The sequence below is a fragment of the Pogoniulus pusillus genome, chromosome 9 (genome assembly GCF_015220805.1).
Source record: "Pogoniulus pusillus isolate bPogPus1 chromosome 9, bPogPus1.pri, whole genome shotgun sequence".
NCBI lineage: Eukaryota > Metazoa > Chordata > Aves > Piciformes > Lybiidae > Pogoniulus > Pogoniulus pusillus.
The window spans coordinates 35,262,543-35,283,382 of NC_087272.1; the positions used below are offsets into that span (position 1 = coordinate 35,262,543).

General features: G+C 47.7%; 1 protein-coding gene and 1 long non-coding RNA gene across 2 annotated transcripts; one reads left to right on the forward strand and one right to left on the reverse strand.

Annotated features, from left to right (window-relative positions):
* Nucleotides 1-318: 318 nt before the first annotated feature.
* LOC135178505 (uncharacterized) lies at nt 319-4,881 on the reverse strand. The gene is made up of 3 exons (XR_010303576.1): nt 4,829-4,881; nt 3,970-4,081; nt 319-735 (listed from the first exon to the last, which is right to left on the reverse strand). It is a non-coding gene; the product is annotated as an uncharacterized LOC135178505 (long non-coding RNA).
* Nucleotides 4,882-14,503: 9,622 nt separating this feature from the next.
* SHISA3 (shisa family member 3) lies at nt 14,504-17,796 on the forward strand. Its single transcript, XM_064149418.1, has 2 exons — nt 14,504-14,807; nt 15,697-17,796. Exons 1-2 carry the CDS (start codon nt 14,504-14,506, stop codon nt 16,146-16,148), a joined length of 756 nt encoding a protein of 251 aa, XP_064005488.1. The 3' UTR covers nt 16,149-17,796.
* Nucleotides 17,797-20,840: the final 3,044 nt, after the last annotated feature.

The following is a 20,840-nucleotide window of genomic DNA, read 5'->3' on the forward strand; positions in this document are numbered from 1 at the left end:
TAGGTCCCTCAGTCTCTTCTCAAAGAGCTGTGTTCCAGGCCATGACACTCTTTGGGTCTTCCAGTGTGTTGGGGAGGGGGAATGAATTGATGCAAGCTGCTATTTTCCAAAACAAATATTGTTTATTAATTTTGCTATTCAGAGCTCTTGCCATTCCTGACCACTCATTTTAATAATACTTCAGTTCTTACACAGCCATGGAAGCATTCTGTGGATAACCTCTAGATCTAGTCATAACCAGCAAACTATACAAACATTAATTGAACTGGAAGAGACTATTCCCGCGGTCAAATTCCGCTTGCCCAGTAGCTGGGCTCAAGGAGCTCTTTCTGCTCCATGGCAGAAGGCAGTGGAGAATTACAAAGAGGCATTCAAGCATTTACTCACAGATTATTATTGCCCACTCATGGGGCTAACCACAGCCCAGACAGTGCCCAAATGCTTTCAGGGGACTCTGTCTTGTTGGACATTGAGGCTTGACTCTTCCTGGCTTCTGGGGGCAGGACGCAGACAATCTCTGACCTTGTCTCCTGGCTTCTTCTGGATGATCTGTGTATGTGTCCAGGAATTCTAGACAGGACCTTCAGGTGCAGAGGCAGATGTGGTGCAGTCTCAGCACAGTGTCACGCTGGCCACACAGGCTGATGGCATGCAGGCATCCAGGGTCTGCTCCTGGTAACTGGCAGCAGTGGAGTTTAGCAGGCAGCAATAAGGCAGTGTGCAGTGGCAGCAGGGCTGGGCACAGCAGAGAGAGCAGGAGAGTAAAGCAGGAAAGCAAAGCACATTGCTTACCTGTGTATCTCCTTTTATCAATGTGGGCCAAGATGAATTGCCCTTTGGACACAGAACAGCCAATCAGGATGGCAGTTAGCCAAACCTTACCACATTAGGCAAAGCCACAGGCTCACTTTTCCCTAAATCTGGGCAAAGCACAAGCCTGGCACTAGGCAGGCACAAGCTAAGTGCATGTACCTTACTACAGGACCCTGGGCAGGCCAGACTCAGTGGCTACAAGTTCTTTTGTGTCCTTTTGTCTTGTTTTCCCATGCTTGCCTCTCTGGTGGAGCAGCAAAACATGCCTAGGCAAGGCAGGACATGGATAAGCCTACTTTGGACCTATCAAGCCTACCACACCACAGTGATAAACAGTTCATGCAGTTCCTTGAACTGCATCACAGATGGTGGGGCATGGCTGCCTTCCATGGCACATTTGCCTGTTACTAGATGGTTCCATGACATTTGCTGGCAAACTACTGGTAAGCAGCAAAAAGAAGGTAATCCCTGAGACTGTGCTTAACAACTGTGCATTTCATACCTGAAATAGGAGTATTTTGTTAAGTGTTTGCTGTAAACTTTAGTGTATCATAAATCCAGTTGTTTTTATAGGTCAGGTCCCAGAAGAAATCTAAGCAAAGAGACTGAAATGCAGATAAGCAAAGGAAAAACCTCCTTGGGCTGTTGTATATAGGAATAATAAGTAACTCTTAGAAGCAAATATATTAATTCCCCAAACACTTGACTACATTCAGTCCATGTGAATACTTTAAGTCAAATTCAAGAGCTGAACATTTTAAGTCAACATCACTGCTCTCCAAAATAACTAATGTGCTCAGCAAAATATGTTATGAATCTACTTGTGGTTCTTTAAAGCTTCAGTCCTCTTTAGGTCTCCTACATGGCAGAGAGTATCAGAGAATCAAGCAGCTTGGAAGAGATTTCCAAGATCATCCAGTCCAACCTAGCACCCAGCCCTAGCCAGTCAACCAGACCATGGCACTAAGTGCCTCATCCAGGCTTTGCTTGAGCACCTCCAGGGACAGCAACTCCACCACCTCCCTGGGCAGCCCATTCCAATGCCAATCACTCTCTCTGGCAACAATTTCCTCCTAATATCCAGCCTAGACCTCCCCTGGCACAACTTGAGACTGCATTTTTCTGCTTTCAAAGACATCTTCCCACTCAGTATTTTTTTTCCCTGGAGTGAACCAGACTTCACAACTCCATTGCACTCACATGGTGGTAATGCTCTAATGCCCAGAGGGTGCAGTGAGCTTGGGAAGACCCTGCCCCATGTCACTGAAGTACAGTTGATGCCAGACAGGAGGGTTTGAGCTGACTTTTGCTCCTCAAAGCTAGGCTTCAGGACAATCATCTGAATATCAGGAACTAAGCATGTTGGAAGAAAGAAAGCTTTTGTTCCTCCTTCCAAAGGTTTTGTTTCCCAAGTGTGAAAATTGATGGGGAAATCAAGGTGGGAAAGGACAAAATGTGCATGGGGCTGTCTGGTTTGAGCAGAAATCACTCCCAGGCTGACTCAGGAGCCCCAGGCAAGTCATAGAATCAGTCAGGGACCACAAGGATCATCTAGTTCCAACCCCCTTGCCATGGACAGGGACACCCTACCCTAGATCAGGCTGGCCACAGCCTCATCCAGCCTGGCCTTAAACATCTCCAGGGTTGAGGCCTCAACCACCAAGTCCCAAGGTCCAATGCTGCTCTGCAAGGCTTTTGCCATCCGCTTCAGCAGAGCCATATGCAGAGGGGACACTGAGCAAGATAGCTACAAACCACACTAGAGGCTGCCTGCTGAAAGTTCTCCAGTGGAAATCTTCCCTGGGTGATTAACCACTGCAAACCAATCCAGCCCCCTGCGAGCTGAGCCCTGAGCAGCACCAGCAGACCTGTGCTCATGACATCAAGCTTACCACTGAATTCAGAGTTGTTGCACACAGGGGTGGAGGTGCAATCTGCCCAGAGCCCTCAGGGAGCAGATGCACTGTTTGAAAGTCACAGCATGTTAAACATCAGGGAGAGCAGAGGTGTTCTTGAGCATTGTGCCAGGGGCTCCAGCTCACAGGGACCCTCCAGCTGGGGAAAGGCAGCTGTTTCATGAAGGACAGTTCCCTGGGTGGGCAAATACTGGAGTCTGTTGTGTCATCTCTCCAATTAAGGCAAGGAAGATGCAGCAGCTAACAGGAGAGGTTGCTGCACAGAGAACTGCAGTGGGACACAAACACAGACCATGCCTGGAACTATTATAGAATCATAGAATGGTTTAGGTTGGAAAGGGCCTCAAAGATCATCCAGTTCCAACCCCCTGCCATAGGCAGGGACACCTCCTGCTAGAACAAGGCACTCAAGGTCTTATCCAACCTGGCTTTGAACACCTCCAGGGAGGGAGCAGCCACAACCACCCTGGGCAACCTGTGCCAGTGTCTCACCACCCTCACTGCAAACAACTTCTTCCTAATATCCACTTTAAATCTCCCCTCTGCCAGTTTAAACCCATTCCTCCTCATCCTGTCATTACAAGACCTTGTCAATAGTCCCTCCCCAGCCTTCCTCCAGGCTCCCTTCAGAAACTGGAAGGCCACTCCAAGGTGTCCTCAAAGCCCCAACTCTCTCAGCCTGTGCTCACAGCAGAGCTGCTGCAGCCCTCTCAGCATCTTTGTAGCCTCCTCTGAACTGGCTCAAACACTTCCATGTCCTTCTTGTATTGGGGGCTCCAGAACTGCACATAGCACTTCAGGTGGGGTCTGAGGAGAGCAGAGCCAAGGGGCAGAATCCCCTCCCTTGCCCTGCTGACCACACTGCTCTTGCTGCAGCCCAGCACAGGGTTGTGTCTGGGCTGCACTCACACTGCAGCCTCATGTGGAGCTTTTCATCACCCCAGACCCCCAGGTCCTGTTCCTCAGGGCTGCTCTCAGCCATTCCCCACCCAGCCTGGAGTTGTGCTTGGGATTACACTGACCCAGCTGCAGGACCTTACACTTGGCCTTGTTGAACATCATAAGGTTGGCTTGGGCCCACTTCTGCAGCCTGTCCAGGTCCCTCTAAATGGATCTCTTCCCTCTATCAAGTCAGCTGTGCCACATAGCTTGGTGCCATCTGCAAACTTGCTGAGGGTGCTCTTGATTCTGCTGTCCATATCACTGACATTTACAAACTCAGCAAGTCAGATTCACTTACCAACTTGTTAAAGGAAGGTACATCTTATGAGGCAGCCAAGTTTAGGAGCACTCTGAAGAGACCTGAGTGAAGCATGTGAGTGGGCACAGCAAAGGCAAATGAAATTCAGTGCCTGCAAGTAGAGGAGAGAGCCATTTAGAGGGTGTCACAGGGGCAGCTGAATCTGATGATGCACGTTCAGATCTTGACCCAGACACTTCACAGGACTTTGTCAGGTCACTCAGAGAGCTGATGCTGCTTCCCTGAGCATTTGCCCTGGCTGAGGGCTTCAGAGCTAATGGTATTGCATTGCTCCTCTGTCTACAAACAATCAATGACTTCAGCTTCTGGAAGTTTTTCTTGGTTTTGGAGCTCCTGGATGAAGCCAGTAGGTGACAGGAGGAGAGGAAATAGGCTGAAGTTGTGCCAAGGGAGATTTAAGTGGGATATTAGGAAAAATTTCTTTGCAAGAGTGGTCAGGGATTGGAAGAGGCTGTCGAGGAGGGTGATGGAGTCGCCATTCACTGAAGGGTTCAAGAAAGATGCAGCCATAGCACATGGGGACATGGTTTAGTGGCCGTGGTGGTGTTGGGTAGAGCTTGATGATCCTAGAGGCCTTTTCCAGCTCAAATAATTCTGTGACAACACAATACTACTCCTCCACAAACTTCCAGTTCAGTCAAGGACTTATCATAAGAGAGCAGAAAGAAGCAGCTAAACATGGAGAAGCTCAGCCTAAGTAAGGAGACCCAACCAGCACCCATGGGTGATGTCAGAGCAAGCATCAAGCCTATTCCTACCTGACCGGGGGGCCAGCAGCAGGCCCCCCAGCCTTTAGATCCCCTCCACCATTCACCCAGTGCACACCAAGGGCACTCACCAGTGATGATCCGAGGAGGATCCTCTGCCCAGATGGGCAAGCTTGGGGCTTCTGTGCTCCTGGAGCTGATTATAAAGGGGAGAGGGCAGGGAGAGCAAAGTGGTCACACCTGGGGTGGGAGGAGACTCCAACAGCACTCAGGTGCTATGGGTTTGGGGGAAAGCAGTGTGGGGTGGGGAAGGGGCAGTTTGGGTGGAAAAGGGGAGGTGGTGCTGAAAGAAGAGAGATGGAGAGGAAAAGCATGGAGATGAAAAGAGGAAGGTGGAGGAAAAAGAAGGAGATGGAAAGGAAAGGAGAAAAGTGGCGGAAAAGGAAAGAGTTGGAGATGAAAAAGAGGAAGTAGAGGAAAAGAAAGGAAATGGAGAAGAAAGGAAGATGGGGGAAAGGGGAAGGTGGAGGAAAAGGAAGGAGAGGAAGAAGAAAGGAGGAAGGTAGAGGAAAAGAAAGGAGATGGAGAGGAAAGGAAGATGGGGGGAAAGAGGAAGGTGGAGAGGAAAGGAATGAGATGGAAAGAAAGGAGAAAAGTAGAGGAAAAGAAGGGAGATGGAGAGGAAAAGGAAGGAAGATGGGGGAAAAGAGGAAGATGGAGAGGAAAGGAATGAGATGAAAAGAAAGGAGAAAAGTAGAGGAAAAGAAGGGAGATGGAGAGGAAAAGGAAGGAAGATGGGGAAAGAGGAAGGTGGAGAGGAAAGGAATGAGATGAAAAGTAAGGAGAAAAGTAGAGGAAAAGAAGGGAGATGGAGAGGAAAAGGAAGGAAGATGGGGGAAAGAGGAAGATGGAGAGGAAACAAATGAGATGGAAAGAAAAGGAGGAAGATGGGGGGAAAGAGGAAGATGGAGAGTAAAGGAAGGAGATGGAAAGAAAAGGAGGAAGATGGGGAAAATGGAGAGGAAAGGAGGGAGATGGGGGAGAAAGGGATCAAAAAATAATAAAACCAAGAACAGGACTGTAAAAAAAAAAAAGAAAAATGAAACAGAAAAGGTGATCCTGCTGTGGCAGGGGGCATGGACTGGATGACCTTTTGAGGTCCCTTCCATCCCCTAACATTCTGTGACTCTGTGATTTCAGCAGAGGAGAGCTCGATGAGAACATCTGCTCAGTGTTCAGCTGCTGTCAAAAAAATTACCAGCAAAATATTTTGCAAAGAGTATTAGTGTGCCTGCTCTGGGACTTGAGTCAAAGCCAGCCCCCCAGCTATTGCTGATCCAGAGTTTAAAGCTATTATATATTGGGCTCACTAGATAAGACCTCCTTCCTGCACATAAATCTTGTTTGGGTAAGTTTCAGGGCTGTGCACTTCAGACCAGAATCCCCAAATGTTTCCCCCATGCACACATACAGCATGTGCCTAGCAGCTGGCTGGCTGCGTGGGGGAGGTGGAGGTGGTGTTGCTGCAGGGCTGAAGCACTTACTGATGGCCAGAGAGATGAGTTTGGATTAGGTGAATGGTAGGACTGCCCTGGTTTGGGACCTGGAAATGCAGCATGCCAGGATCATAGAATCATAGAATCAAGCAGGTTGGAAGAGACCTCCAAGATCATCCAGTCCAACCTAGCACCCAGCCCTGTCCAGTCAACCAGACCATGGCACTAAGTGCCTCAGCCAGGCTTTGCTTGAACACCTCCAGGGATGGTGCCTCCACCACCTCCCTGGGCAGCCCATTCCAATGCCAATCACTCTCTCTGACAACAACTTCCTCCTAACATAACATCCAGCCTAGACCTCCCCTGCCACAACTTGAGACTTTGTCCCCTTGTTCTGTTGCTGGTTGTGTGGCAGAAGAGCCCAACCCCACCTGGCTACAGCCTCCCTTCAGGTAGTTGTAGACAGCAATGAGGTCACCTCTGAGCCTCCTCTTCTGCAGGCTGCACACCCCCAGCTCCCTCAGCCTCCCTCACAGGGCTGTGCTCCAGGCCCCTCACCAGCTTTGTTGCCCTACTCTGGACACGTTCCAGTATCTCAACATCTCTCTGGGATGAACAACCCCAGCTCCCTCAATCTATCCTCATAGCAGTGGTGCTCCAGCTCTTGAATCATCTTTGTCACCCTCCTCTGAACTCCAAGAGCTCCAAGAGCTCTGTGTCCTTATTATGATGGGAACACCAAAATTGAATGCAGTATTTGAGGTGGGGGTCTTACAGGAGCAGAGTAAAGGGACAGAATCACCTACCTGAGAGAATCCTGAGGCTGTTTAGTCTGGAAAAAAGAAGACTGAGAGGAGATCTGATCAATCTGTACAAATATGAGGGGTGGGTATCAAGTGGCTGGGGCCAATCTCTTTATGCTGGTCAGCAGCAGTAAGACAAGGAGCAACAGCTACAAACTGGAACAGAGAAGGTTTCAGCTCAGCATGAGAAGAAACTTCTTTAGAGTGAGGGTGACAGAGCCCTGGAACAGGCTGCTCAGAGAGGTTGTGGAGTCTCCTTCTCTGGAGACTTTCCAAACCCACCTGGATGCATTCCTGTGTGAACTACCCTAGGAGATCCTGCCTTGGCAGGGAGGTTGGACTGGATGATCTCTGGAGGTCCCTTCCAACCTCTCATGTTCTGTGATTCTGTGTTCACCTCTCTTGCCCTGCTGGCCACACTCCTCCTGATGCAGCCTAAACTGCATACTTTCAACCCCAGCAAATATTTGCTAGGCACTCTGGCAGCTATGAACTGAAACAGTGGCCTCATACCCAGCTTTGACACAGAAATTGCATTGGCATGTACTAGCTTTTTCTTTTTGACTGTTCAGATGCTCTTTTTCTTGGTGGGAGGGGAAAAACCAAACCCCAGTTGTCTTCATTCCTTGGTAAGCCCATTTTCTTTCTACACTCAAGTGTCACTTTCTCTCACATCCCTTGTCTATGTGTGTGTCATTAATTCCATTGCAAGGAAAAAGAAATGCACACTCTGCTACAGAGCAGAGCAGGTCTGACTGATGCTATCTCTCCCTCCTGACCTTTCTGTAGCACTATTCACTCATATGACCACACCACTAAGTTTTCTGTTTAGGGGATTAGGGAATTGCATGGCAATAGCATACTGAGCTTTCCACCTCTCGCTGGTGCGCTTGGTACTGCTTTAAAATGGCTTTAAAAGGCTGTTAGAAAATGAAGTTAAACCCCATTGGAATGGGCTGCCCAGGGAGGTGGTGGAGGCACCGTCCCTGGGGGTGTTCAAGGAAAGCCTGGCTGAGGCACTCAGTGCCATGGTCTAGTTGACTGGCTAGGGCTGGGTGCTAGGTTGGACTGGATGATCTTGGAGGTCTCTTCCAACCTGGTTGATTCTATGTTATTCTATGTTATTCTATGTTATTCTAGCAATAATGGACTGAAGCTTGAGGAGGGCAGATTTGGACTGGGTATTAAAAAGAGGTTATTTACAGGGAGGGTTATGAGACACTGAAACAGGTTGTGCAGGGAGGTTGTGGATGCCCCCTCCCAGGAGATCATAGAACGGTTTAAGTTGGAAGGGACCTCAAAGATCATCCAGTTCCAACCCCCTGCCATAGGCAGGGACACCTCCCACTAGAACAGGTTGCTCAAGGCCTCATCCAACCTGGCCTTGAACACCTCCAGGCAGGGAGCAGCCACAACCTCCCTGGGCAATCTGTGCCAGTGTCTCACCACCCTCACTGTAAATGACCCTTTCCTAACATCCAGTTTGAATATCCCCTCTGCCAGTTTAAACCCATTCCTCCTCATCCTGTCATTACAAGACCTTGTCAATAGTCCCTCTCCAGCCCTCCTGTAGGTCTTCTTCAGATACTGGAAGGCCACTCCAAGCTGTCCTCAAAGCCTTCTCTTCTCCAGGCTGCAGAGCCCCAACTCTCATAGAGCTGCTGCAGCCCTCTGAGCATCTTGGTGACCTCCTCTGCACTGGCTGCAACAGTTCCATGTCCTCCTTGTGTTGGGGGCTCCAGAACTGCACACAGTAGTAGATGTTCGAGGTCAGGTTGAACGAGGCTTTGAGCAACCTGCTCTTGTGAAAGGTGTCCTTGCTCATGGTAAGGGACTGGAAGTAGATAATCTTTGAGGTCCTTTTCAAACCAAACCATTCTATGAATCCAAAAACCTATGAATAACATATTCTTTCTCTACAAGTCATAGTGGAGGAGCTGTGTGCCAAATTGGTATTTTTCAGTGAACCATTGGTCAAAATGTGGCCACTTTTCAGTCATCATTTTGGTTTGCTGTCAAAACATTTCCTTGTGTCCAGTGCTTTGAAAAATACCTGTTAGAGATACAAATTCTTACACTATGTATATATACACACATATATATTTTAGAATGTTATTGTCTATTGCTGGTGGTAAGAGTTAGTGGTGTAATTACTATTACTTTATTTGGTTTGGTTTGGGTTTTTTGGTGGTTTGGGGATTGGACAAGATGACCTTTGAGGGTCCCTTCCAACCCCAATCCATGCTGTGAACTTGTTTATGAATTCAACAGCACAGGGACTTTGAATCATGGAATGAATTTGGTTGGAAAAGACCTTTAAGACCATTAGGTCAAACCATCCTTTAACTCTACCAAGTCTGGTGCTAAACCATGTCACTCAGCACCACATCTCTGTGTCTTTTAAACACCTCCAGAGGTGAGGGTTCAACCACCTAGTTAGAGAATTAAAGACCTCTTCAGAAAGCCTTTCATGGTAGCTTTAAGACAGGCTATTTTCAGCTGCATCTGCAGTGAAGGAAAGGTAATTGTACATCTCCCAAAATCATCAAATCCTATCTCTTCTAGACATCTGTCCTTGCTCTTCTGTTCTTAAGAGCTCTGTGTGTGCCTGGGTTATGAGGCATTTGTGATTGTACAGAGGAGCTGCATTCAGGACATGCAAGTTTCTGTGCATAAGCAAATCTCTTCATCTTTTGTGACGTGGCCTCTGTAGAGCTTGCAGTGTAGGACAAGAGCAATCTCCTGAAGGATAAATGGAGAGCAGATGGGGAAAAAAATGTGTCCCCTCAACAAGGTTGGCTGCATTGCTGGCTTGAAATTATCTGCTGCTCTTGATGCCTTAGAAACAGAATAATGAAGTCTAAAGTGAACTCCTCCACCTGGCAATGCTGCAGATTTCAGGTAAGGAACTATTACTGCCATGTGCATATAGAGGTATCAAGATACCAGTAGCCCAACATCCCACTCCTTGAGTGAGCCCTCAGGCATTTAAAGAGTCACTAATCTTGCTTACTTTGACAGTCCTCAGTCTGAGGACAGGCTGACTTCTACATTCTCCTCCTGAAGCTGTAACCAGCTCTTTCAATGGGTTAGTTGTGGGCGAAGGTAAGAGGTGATGCTTTAATAGCTGGCCCATGTAACCTTACCCCTCAAGTACTCCTGAGTGACTCCAGAAAACACAGTGATATTCCTCACTAGGGTGAAGAAGAAGGCGGTGCTGGTCCAATCCCAGAAAGCCTCATTCAGAAACCAAATATAAAATGCTGACTGTCAGAGCCTGCAGCTCCCGGCCCCAACCATCCTGCAATAATCCCTTCCTTGCAGATATGAAAGGATGCTGAAAAAGAAGAAAGGCAAAGGAAAGAAGGAGCACAGCAGCACATTTCTCCCTGACTAGACCAACCAAAACACACTCTGTGGGTTTTACAGGTCTGTCTTAATTTGCTGACGTAGGCAACGGGCTGGGGTTCTGCAGCCAGAGGAGGAGTGGAGACGTGGCGGCAGCCTCGCTGGGGCACAGGGCTGGGGCTGAGGCACATCCTGGTGTTCCTGCCAGCTGTCCCAGGCTGGAAGATGTGTGTGGCCTGGCAGGTGACAGGGATGCATGTGGCTTGGCAGGTGACAGGAGCGCGTGTGGCTTGGCAGGTGGCTTTCCCAGCAAGGTGGTTGCAGGAAGGGCTTTTTCAACAACCAGCCAAGAATATGGAGAGAAGCATACAGGGGTTTATTCAACACAGCCCTTCCGTGCCTAACGAAGCCACTCATGTAGCTGAAGAGTTTGCAATTTAGATGGTAATTTATTTTTATGTTTTAAAGGAAAATCTGCTTGCACCAGGCTGTTTTTTTAGAAGCTGGCAGCTCATTTTAACCTCTGTGCACTTTGAGATTCGAGATGATGCTTAATGAAGAGCCAAGGTGAAATGACAAATCCCGGTGATTAACATCAAGCAAGACAGAAGCTGAGCCTATCTATCATTACAGAAGTGTGACATCATTGAGGAGCATTTGGAAGATCCAGACTCTGGCAGTCAAGCCAAAGTCTCAGGGCTTTATTAACATCCTTAGTGCCTGCCTGAAATAGTAATGACCGACTCTCATGCCAGAGCTTCATGGTCACTGAATGTTTTATGCTTTAAAGGAACCACTAAAGTTTCAGAGTGAAAACAGAAAAAAAACACCCCAACAAAACCCAACCACCCCCAAATCCCCAAAACCCAAACCTAGAAAAAAACCTGAGTGCAGTACAATTAGTAGTAGGAACCACAAATCTGTTTAAGGAGGTTTTAAGATCTGCTTTTGCAATCAATCCAGTTGGCAGCAGCGAGGCCATTACTGCCTGCATGGACTGGAGGATTTTAGAGGTCAGTTAAGAAAACCTGTTTGATCTTGCAGGGAAGCTATAATGTGCTCTCCTCATGGGTTTGCTGCTGGGACAGTAAGAAAAGCCTGGTAGAGGATTATGCTTTAAACTCGTGCAGTGATTGTCTCTGCCTGTTATGTGACCAATCTCACCTTTGGTTTTAATACTAAGTCTTATAAACAACAGCAATCAGGGTAATAGTTATGAGAGCTTCTAAAAGCAGTGGTTTTCAGTCAAAACTAATGAGGACACAGCAGCCAAAGGCTGGAAGGCTCCTGGCTAAGAATAAATAACAGGCAAGGTCAGCATAGGTACTTTGGCAAGAATATTACCCAACCAACTTCTCAGAGCCATCTGATGTCCTCAAACTTCAGATGAAAGGTGCTTACCAACAGCCTTTTCCATGAGTTCTTAGTTACTGGTGAGTTTAGAGCAAATGACAGAGATGCAGATGCATCTGCTAGCATCCCAAATTCTTCAAGGATGTGGCTGTAGGGATGCAACCTTTGCTAAAGAGGAGCAGAGGGTTTTTTTGACTCTCTGGGTCAGAATAACCCAATTCACCTCCACCAAAGCCACGTCGCATTTGGTGAACTGCATCAGTGCTTCAGAGGGGGGAAAATAACAACAGTAAGTTGGTTAAGACCTCTGCAGTTCATAGGAAAACTGCTTCTGCATCTTTGGACTTCCAAGGCTGGGTGTGTTTGCAAGAGCAGTACCAAAATCTGCCTCTGATTTCTGTTTGGCACAAGTGGGATAAATCCACCCGAGCGAGCGCAGTGCCATTTCTCCACACAAAAATAAACCAGCCACGTTCCCACTATCAGGCAAATGCTTCAGACTCCAGAGGGTTTTTTTTTTTTCCTTGCAGGGTGGGTGAATCTGGGATTCAAACGAAGGGAAGGGCAGCTGTGCCCGTTTGACGGGAGAGCCTGCGCTGCTTGCCATGGGCTTACACAAGAGGGGAGCAGAGAGTAGCCTCTGCCTAAAAGGGGACACAAAGACAAACTTCATTAAACGATCCAAGCTCTGGAGATGGCAACACAGGAGAAATAAATCCAAGTCGAACTCTTGCTGATGCCTGTGGACTGGGAGCCGTCCCCGGGTTCTCCCACCCAGAAGAACGTCTCTGCAGCTCCTGCAGCAGCTTAACATCTAAAATACATGATCAGAAAGATTTTTGGGTTGTGTTTTTTTTTTTTGGAAGCTGTCGAATTAATTAGCAAAACCAACATATAAACTGTGACACATTTACTTAGCAGTTCCTACTAAACATGGCTTTCCTGTAAATCCGACAGGACAGGTCTGTTGCCTCTTGTCCTCTGCACCTGAGGACTGCTAAATGTACCCTGCAGACCATCCTGAGCTCTTGCTCCAAGCCTCATCCTGGTCAACAAAGAGATTCCTTTTGACCTTCCTGGAAACTGGCTTAGGACTTTCAAAAGCCATACATTTTAAAACATTCCACAGAGGCTATGTTTGCTCTGAAACCACAGTGAAGTAAATGCAAAAACTATATTAATATTTAACATTTGCCTATAAAAACTAGAAACTCAAGAGTCAGGACAGCTGGTACAAGTTTAATTCACATCATCATTTCTAAAACGAAAATGCAGAAGAGGACAGAATATCACATCTTCACGTCCAAAATCTATTTTCTTTCATAGCCAATTCTGTTATTTCTATACCTACACCTGTTAAACAGCCATAAGAAACCCCAACATTTTGCATTTAGACCATTTTGTTATTTGCTTTTCCTATCTGGGAGTAATTGGTCATACTTAAAGAAATTAAAATAGAAGGGAAAAAAAAAAAAAGGGGTGGGGGGGGGGGTGGGGGGGGGTTGGTGTTAGCAGGAAAAAAGTAATAAGAGAATAGGTTAGTTAGAAGGAAAACAAACCAAAGTATTTCTCTTGCGGACTGCTTTTGGGGTTGGCCAGAAGTCTAAGGTCTTGATAGATGGTTCTGGGCGCAGAGTTTTGTTGCTGGTACACAGCACACTTTGTTCCTTTTGTTTCACTAAACCTGCCAACTTTGGAAATTAGCGGCACAGGCATTCAAAATGTTTGACGAGCGGTCAGGCTTCGATATACATATTCATAGCCTGGCAGTAAATGACGGCAGGAAGTTGCAGATGCAGTAAAAATGAATTCTTTCGCTCAGCCCAGCTTTAATATAACGTAGGTTTCGTGAGCGCTGTTACCCTGAGAGCAGGAGCGCCTCTTGGACAGCACACAGGGGAGGCATCATTTAAAGAAACGTTTCTTTGCTTTAACCAAAGTCCAAATCTGCTCAGTTCATTTAAAATTTATTGTTTTTTCCCCCCCTCCCCCCCTTCTCTAGAATAAATGGATAAGCAGTTCCTTTTGTGGTTTTCCTGATGCTTGGTGAACTTGCTATTATTGTTCCACCAGAAAAAGGATCAGACGCCCCTATGAACAGATGTGTCCCTCCTCCCCAGCCCCACGCTCGCTCTCTCCCTTTGGAAAATAAAGGTGACAAGCCTGGTGTTTGACTAAAAGAGGCTATAAATCTCCCGGGGATATGCCGCTATGTCTTTGCACATGAAAAAGTATCGAGGAAAGGAAACAGGTTAAAAAGCAAAGAGGCTTGGTAATAAATCACTGGCCGCGCTCGGTGTTTAACTCTTAGAAGGACAGGGCTGCTGTAGGAACCTGCCGGTGGAGCAGACCCTTCTGCTTTGGGGCAAGAGGCTGGGTTTGCTGTGCGGGATGGAAGATGCCCGCGCTGCAGCTCTGCTGCTTTCGCGCAGGGGCTGAGCGCCTGGGCCCCCGGCAGGAAGAAGCCCCAGAAAGCAAACGCTGACCCGGCCGCAGACCCCTCTCCGTCCGGGCTCGGCCCTGTCCCAGTGACAGGGATGGAACGGGACCGGCTCACCCGCAGGGGCCGTGGCGGGGCAGGAGGACAGCGCCGTGCGGTCGGGCGAAGGGGTTGCGGCTCCGAAGGCAGCGCGGGCTGCAGGTGAGCGGGGGCGCGGCGGGGGCGGCCCCGCGGGGGCGCGGCTGCGGGTGAGCAGGGACGGGACGGGGGGAGTGGGAGCTGCCCCCCACCCCCGGCCGCGGCGCAGGAGGCCCCGCACTGCACCCGGGGCCGCCCCTTGCCTGCCCCGGCAGCGGCGGCAGGGCGATGGCGGGGCGGCGGCGGCGAGCCCTGCTGCTGCTGCTGCTGCGCTGCCTCCTGCTGGGGCTGCTGCGCGGCGGCGCCGGCCAGCCCGGCGGCGGAGGCACCGGCGAGTACTGCCACGGCTGGGTGGACGGGCAGGGCGGCTACCACGAGGGCTTCCAGTGCCCCGAGGGCTTCGATACGGCGGCCGCCACCATCTGCTGCGGCTCCTGCGCCCTGCGCTATTGCTGCGCCGCCGCCGAGGCCCGCCTGGAGCAGGGCGGCTGCACCAACGACCGGCAGCCCCCGGACCCGGGGGTCACCGCCCGTGAGTGCCCTGCCCGCGGGTCCGGGGACGGGCGGGATCCGGCTGCCGCGGAGCGGCCCTCGCCCGGAGCTGCGGCGGTCGTTGTGCTCCTTGAATTGGCCCGGCCTGGCTTAGCCCGGCGGGCGGACAGGAGACGGGTACGGCTCCAGGTGCGCGCAGGGGGGCGGCTCCGGCGCCGGAAAGCAGAGCCGGGAGCCGGGGATGCTCCCGGTGCCATGCCCAGTGCCGTAACCTCTCGGCGAAAAGGAGCCTCAGCAGCTGGATAAAGCCAAGCTGGGAGGCGCGGCTGTGTTTTGAGTTCGCACCGGCAGACTTCGCTGTGCCCCTTTAACTCAGTTTGTCCCGGCGGTGGGACGGGACCGCGCTGTCTGTCCGCAGACACTGCGGAGCCCTTGCGGGTTTTCGGGCAAAAGAAAAGCACCCCGAATCGGACATTCTGCCCTTACTTTCCACTTGATGAGTGGAAGCGACGTAGCAACATCTGCAGCGTTTGAGCCTCACCTGCAGAGCGAAGGTGTTTAGCACAGCCCGAAATGTTTTGGAGGGCGCGGGACAGGGAGAGAAGTGTGATTCCTGAGCAAACCCCTCCCGAAAGCAGCAAGCAGGACAAGGTGTAGACAGCTTTTACCACTGGTAACTATTAAACCTGTCATCGGAAGGAAAGCTTTGCCTGGGACAGACAGGCTTCGAAGTTGATTTTTGTTCTAATGATAAGGGTTTGGAAGCTCGCTTTTCCGAGCAGCTTGGGAGCGGGGGGTTGAGGGGGTGTTGATGGGACTGAAATGATGTGAGGCTTCATAAACTCTTCTGGGGCTTCATTCTATGCAGCGGACCTGTTACTTCAAGTAGGCTAACGTGTGTGGCTTTTCTCATCCTTTCTTCTCCCTAGAGCCAATCTACGTCCCGTTCCTCATTGTGGGATCAATATTTATTGCCTTCATTATCGTGGGCTCTCTGGTAGCCGTCTACTGTTGCACATGCTTAAGACCTAAACAACCATCACAGCCAATACGATTTTCTCTGAGGAGCTACCAGACGGAGACTCTCCCCATGATCCTGGCCTCTTCAAGCTTCAGGACACCGTCGCGGCAGTCCAGCACTGCCACAAGTTCCAGTTCGACCGGCGGCTCGGTTCGCAGGTTCTCCTTCCCCCGCGCAGAGCCAGGGTGCCTGGTGGCATCGCCGCCTCCGCCCTACACGTCTGGATGCTTCCAGGCAGCCCATGCGGTCCAGCTGCCCCAGCCTTCGGGATTCCTGGTGTCACCGCCGTACTTTGGGTACCCTCTCCAGCCGGAGCCCGCCCTAGCTGGGAAGAGCTGCTCTGATTTCAGTCAGAGCTGAAAGGAGTTGTGGCGAGCTACCGCGGGGACTGCCGCTGCTGGGTGTCACGCTGACATGCTCTGGGGTTGCAGAGGTCAGAACCGTTCCCGTGGGTGAGTTGCCCTTGCAGAGTTCAAGGGCTCCTTTGGGATCTCATTTCCCAAACTTGAGTCACACTTGCAACCCTATTGTAAAGTATTCCAAGCAGCTGCTCAAACCCCTGACTGCTCTGACCGTCCAGTCCAGTTTGTGCAGAACTTGTTCAAAGGCAAGTAGAGAAACCGTTTTGGGATGCAGGTCCTCATTTCACGGGGTTACAAATTACATTTTAACCCCTAAAAGCTGTTAACTTAGTTAACAAACAGTGTCTGTGTCCCACCAGTAACAGTCAGACTTAGTTTTATAAAGCTGCAGGAAGCCTGAGATGTAAGAGAGGAGTAACACTTGCTAAAAGAGCATCCTGAACGCAGCTGACTGCTTCCCACTTCCACCAGCAGTGAAAATAAGTGGAAGAGGTTTACTACAGACATCAAAATGATTAGGTTTTCTTTTTAAAACACACATACCTGAACTTAACACTGCATATTTGTAGGAGAGAAGCTATCTAAAACTAGTACTAACTAGGCTAGCTGAAAATCAACCAGTCCCAAGCAGCCAGATCATTATCTATGAGAAAGGCAGGATGTACTCAGCAATATCACTAATAACTCCTCTGCTAGCTAAAACTAGTACTAACTAGGCTAGTTGAGAATCAGCCAGTCCCAAGCAGCCAGATCATTATCTATGAGAAAGGCAGGATGTACTCAGCAATATCACTAATAACTCCTCTGCTAGCTAAAACTAGTACTAACTAGGCTAGTTGAAAATCAACCAGTCCCAAGCAGCCAGATCATTATCTGTGAGAAAGGCAGGATGTACTCAGCAGTATCACTAATAACTCCTCTGCTAGCTAAAACTAGTACTAACTAGGCTAGCTGAAAATCAGCCAGTCCCAAGCAGCCAGATCATTATCTATGAGAAAGGCAGGATGTACTCAGCAGTATCACTAATAACTCCTCTGCTAGCTAAAACTAGTACTAACTAGGCTAGCTGAAAATCAACCAGTCCCAAGCAGCCAGATCATTATCTATGAGAAAGGCAGGATGTACTCAGCAATATCACTAATAACTCCTCTGCTAGCTAAAACTAGTACTAACTAGGCTAGTTGAGAATCAGCCAGTCCCAAGCAGCCAGATCATTATCTATGAGAAAGGCAGGATGTACTCAGCAATATCACTAATAACTCCTCTGCTAGCTAAAACTAGTACTAACTAGGCTAGTTGAAAATCAACCAGTCCCAAGCAGCCAGATCATTATCTGTGAGAAAGGCAGGATGTACTCAGCAGTATCACTAATAACTCCTCTGCATAGCACTCTAAAACTGGCTTTATGTGAAAGCATTTTCCAGAAGGAAGTATTTATTGGTGGCTTTTTTTCGCTCAGCAACGTCTGTAAGTTGGACAAACTGATCAGATAAAAGAAAGGGAAAAGTTCTATTTGTAAAGTTTAGCCATGTAAAAACAAATGTAAAGGCAAGCTTGTAATTTAAAACCTATTTACAGCGTTGACAACACTAATTATTTTCTAGTCTCTCTTTTACACACACACACACCATTTATCCAATAAACTGTGTGGTTGAGATGTTGTATCACCTGTGTGTCTCGGTGGAGATAGTGCTTGATGAAGAGCTTTCCGTTTTGATGGTGTAAACTACACTTTGCCCTGTGCTAAAAATAGCTAAGTTAGCCTTTGTGAGTGATTTATAGCTTGAAACTGTACACCTGTTGGTGCAGGCTTAATACTGAGTTCTGACTATACGGTGAGCTAATAGATCAATTAATACCTTTTATATGCAGCTATGGTAAAAATGTGGTTAAACCTCCCCCCCCCTCCCACCACTATTTTAACTTAAAACATCCTGCCCTAGGAATAAATTTTGTTTGCTCTTCATCCAAGTAAACAAACAAACCAAATGGAAGAAGGAAAGAAAACCCCAAAGGAACCAAACCCACACATGTTAAATACACGAGAAAAAAGTTTTAGGTAGCAGGCTTTAGCTTAAATGCTCTGATGGTTAATTGCAAATGACAATCATCACAGACAGGAGTTACATGATTTGTAGGAGATCTCAGAAGGAGATTTCAAGGAGTTGGGAAATTAATTGTAAGGGTCTTGGCTTGCAATTTTTGGTAGAAGTATTCTTCAAGGCAAAGGGGGTGGGTAATTTTTTCCCAGCTTGGTTGATGTGTTGCCACCTGTAGAGTTAGTCTGGATGTTAGGAACAAATTCTTTACTATGAGGGTAGTGGAAAACTGGAACAGGTTGCTCAGGGAGGTGGTTGAGGTCTCATCCCTGGGGATATTCAAGGTGAGGCTCGAGAGGGCTCTGAGAAACCTGATCTAGTTGAGGATGCCCCTGCTGACGGCAGTGGGGGTTGGACAGGATGACCTTTGGAGGTCCCTTCCAACCCAGACCATTCTATGATTCTATGTTTCATCTTCACACGTTGAGTGGATAAGGAATAGGGGACTGGTGAGTGGCATTTGGATGAAATCATCTAATAATATCACAGAAACACAGAATCTTGCAACAGGTATCAGCTCTATTGTTTGGAAACCTTCTGTGACACCTGCTGATTGTTCCTGTATGCAGCAGAAACCGATAGGAAAACAATTAAGCTGAGTTCTTTACAAATGAATGTCTTCAATTAGTCGAGTAAACCCACGGCAGCACAGGTCTGGAAGCAGAGATTTGCTCAGTTCTAGTTAGGAAGGTGCACATTTACTTTCTGGAAGCAGAGATTTGCTCAGTTCTAGTTAGGAAGGTGCACATTTACTTTCTGGAAGCAGAGATTTGCTCAGTTCTAGTTAGGAAGGTGCACATTTACTTTCTGGAAGCAGAGATTTGCTCAGTTCTAGTTAGGAAGGTGCACATTTACTTTCTGGAAGCAGAGATTTGCTCAGTTCTAGTTAGGAAGGTGCACATTTACTTTTGGAAGCAGAGATTTGCTCAGTTCTAGTTAAGAAGATGCACATTCACTTTCTGGAAGCAGAGATTTGCTCAGTTCTAGTTAGGAAGGTGCACATTTACTTTTGGAAGCAGAGATTTGCTCAGTTCTAGTTAGGAAGGTGCACATTTACTTTTGGAAGCAGAGATTTGATCATTTCTAGTTAGGAAGGTGCACATTTACTTTCTGGAAGCAGAGATTTGCTCAGTTCTAGTTAGGAAGATGCACATTTACTTTCTGGAAGCAGAGATTTGATCATTTCTAGTTAGGAAGGTGCACATTTATTTTTGGAAGCAGAGAATTGCTCAGTTCTAGTTAAGAAGATGCACATTTACTTTCTGGAAGCAGAGATTTGCTCAGTTCTAGTTAGGAAGGTGCACATTTACTTTTGGAAGCAGAGATTTGCTCAGTTCTAGTTAGGAAGGTGCACATTTACTTTTGGAAGCAGAGATTTGATCATTTCTAGTTAGGAAGGTGCACATTTACTTTCTGGAAGCAGAGATTTGCTCAGTTCTAGTTAGGAAGATGCACATTTACTTTCTGGAAGCAGAGATTTGATCATTTCTAGTTAGGAAGGTGCACATTTATTTTTGGAAGCAGAGAATTGCTCAGTTCTAGTTAAGAAGATGCACATTTACTTTCTGGAAGCAGAGATTTGCTCAGTTCTAGTTAGGAAGGTGCACATTTACTTTTGGAAGCAGAGATTTGCTCAGTTCTAGTTAGGAAGGTGCACATTTACTTTTGGAAGCAGAGATTTGATCATTTCTAGTTAGGAAGGTGCACATTTACTTTCTGGAAGCAGAGATTTGCTCAGTTCTAGTTAGGAAGATGCACATTTACTTTCTGGAAGCAGAGATTTGATCATTTCTAGTTAGGAAGGTGCACATTTATTTTTGGAAGCAGAGAATTGCTCAGTTCTAGTTAAGAAGATGCACATTTACTTTCTGGAAGCAGAGATTTGCTCAGTTCTAGTTAGGAAGGTGCACATTTACTTTTGGAAGCAGAGATTTGCTCAGTTCTAGTTAGGAAGGTGCACATTTACTTTCTGGAAGCAGAGATTTGCTCAGTTCTAGTTAGGAAGATGCACATTTACTTTCTGGAAGCAGAGATTTGATCATTTCTAGTTAGGAAGGTGCACATTTACTTTCTGGAAGCAGAGATTTGCTCAGTTCTAGTTAGGAAGATGCACATTTACTTTCTGGAAGCAGAGATTTGATCATTTCTAGTTAGGAAGGTGCACATTTATTTTTGGAAGCAGAGAATTGCTCAGTTCTAGTTAAGAAGATGCACATTTACTTTCTGGAAGCAGAGATTTGCTCAGTTCTAGTTAGGAAGGTGCACATTTACTTTTGGAAGCAGAGATTTGCTCAGTTCTAGTTAGGAAGGTGCACATTTACTTTTGGAAGCAGAGATTTGATCATTTCTAGTTAGGAAGGTGCACATTTACTTTCTGGAAGCAGAGATTTGCTCAGTTCTAGTTAGGAAGATGCACATTTACTTTCTGGAAGCAGAGATTTGATCATTTCTAGTTAGGAAGGTGCACATTTACTTTCTGGAAGCAGAGATTTGATCAGTTCTAGTTAAGAAGATGCACATTTGCTTTCTGGAAGCAGAGATTTGCTCAGTTCTAGTTAGGAAGGTGCACATTTACTTTTGGAAGCAGAGAT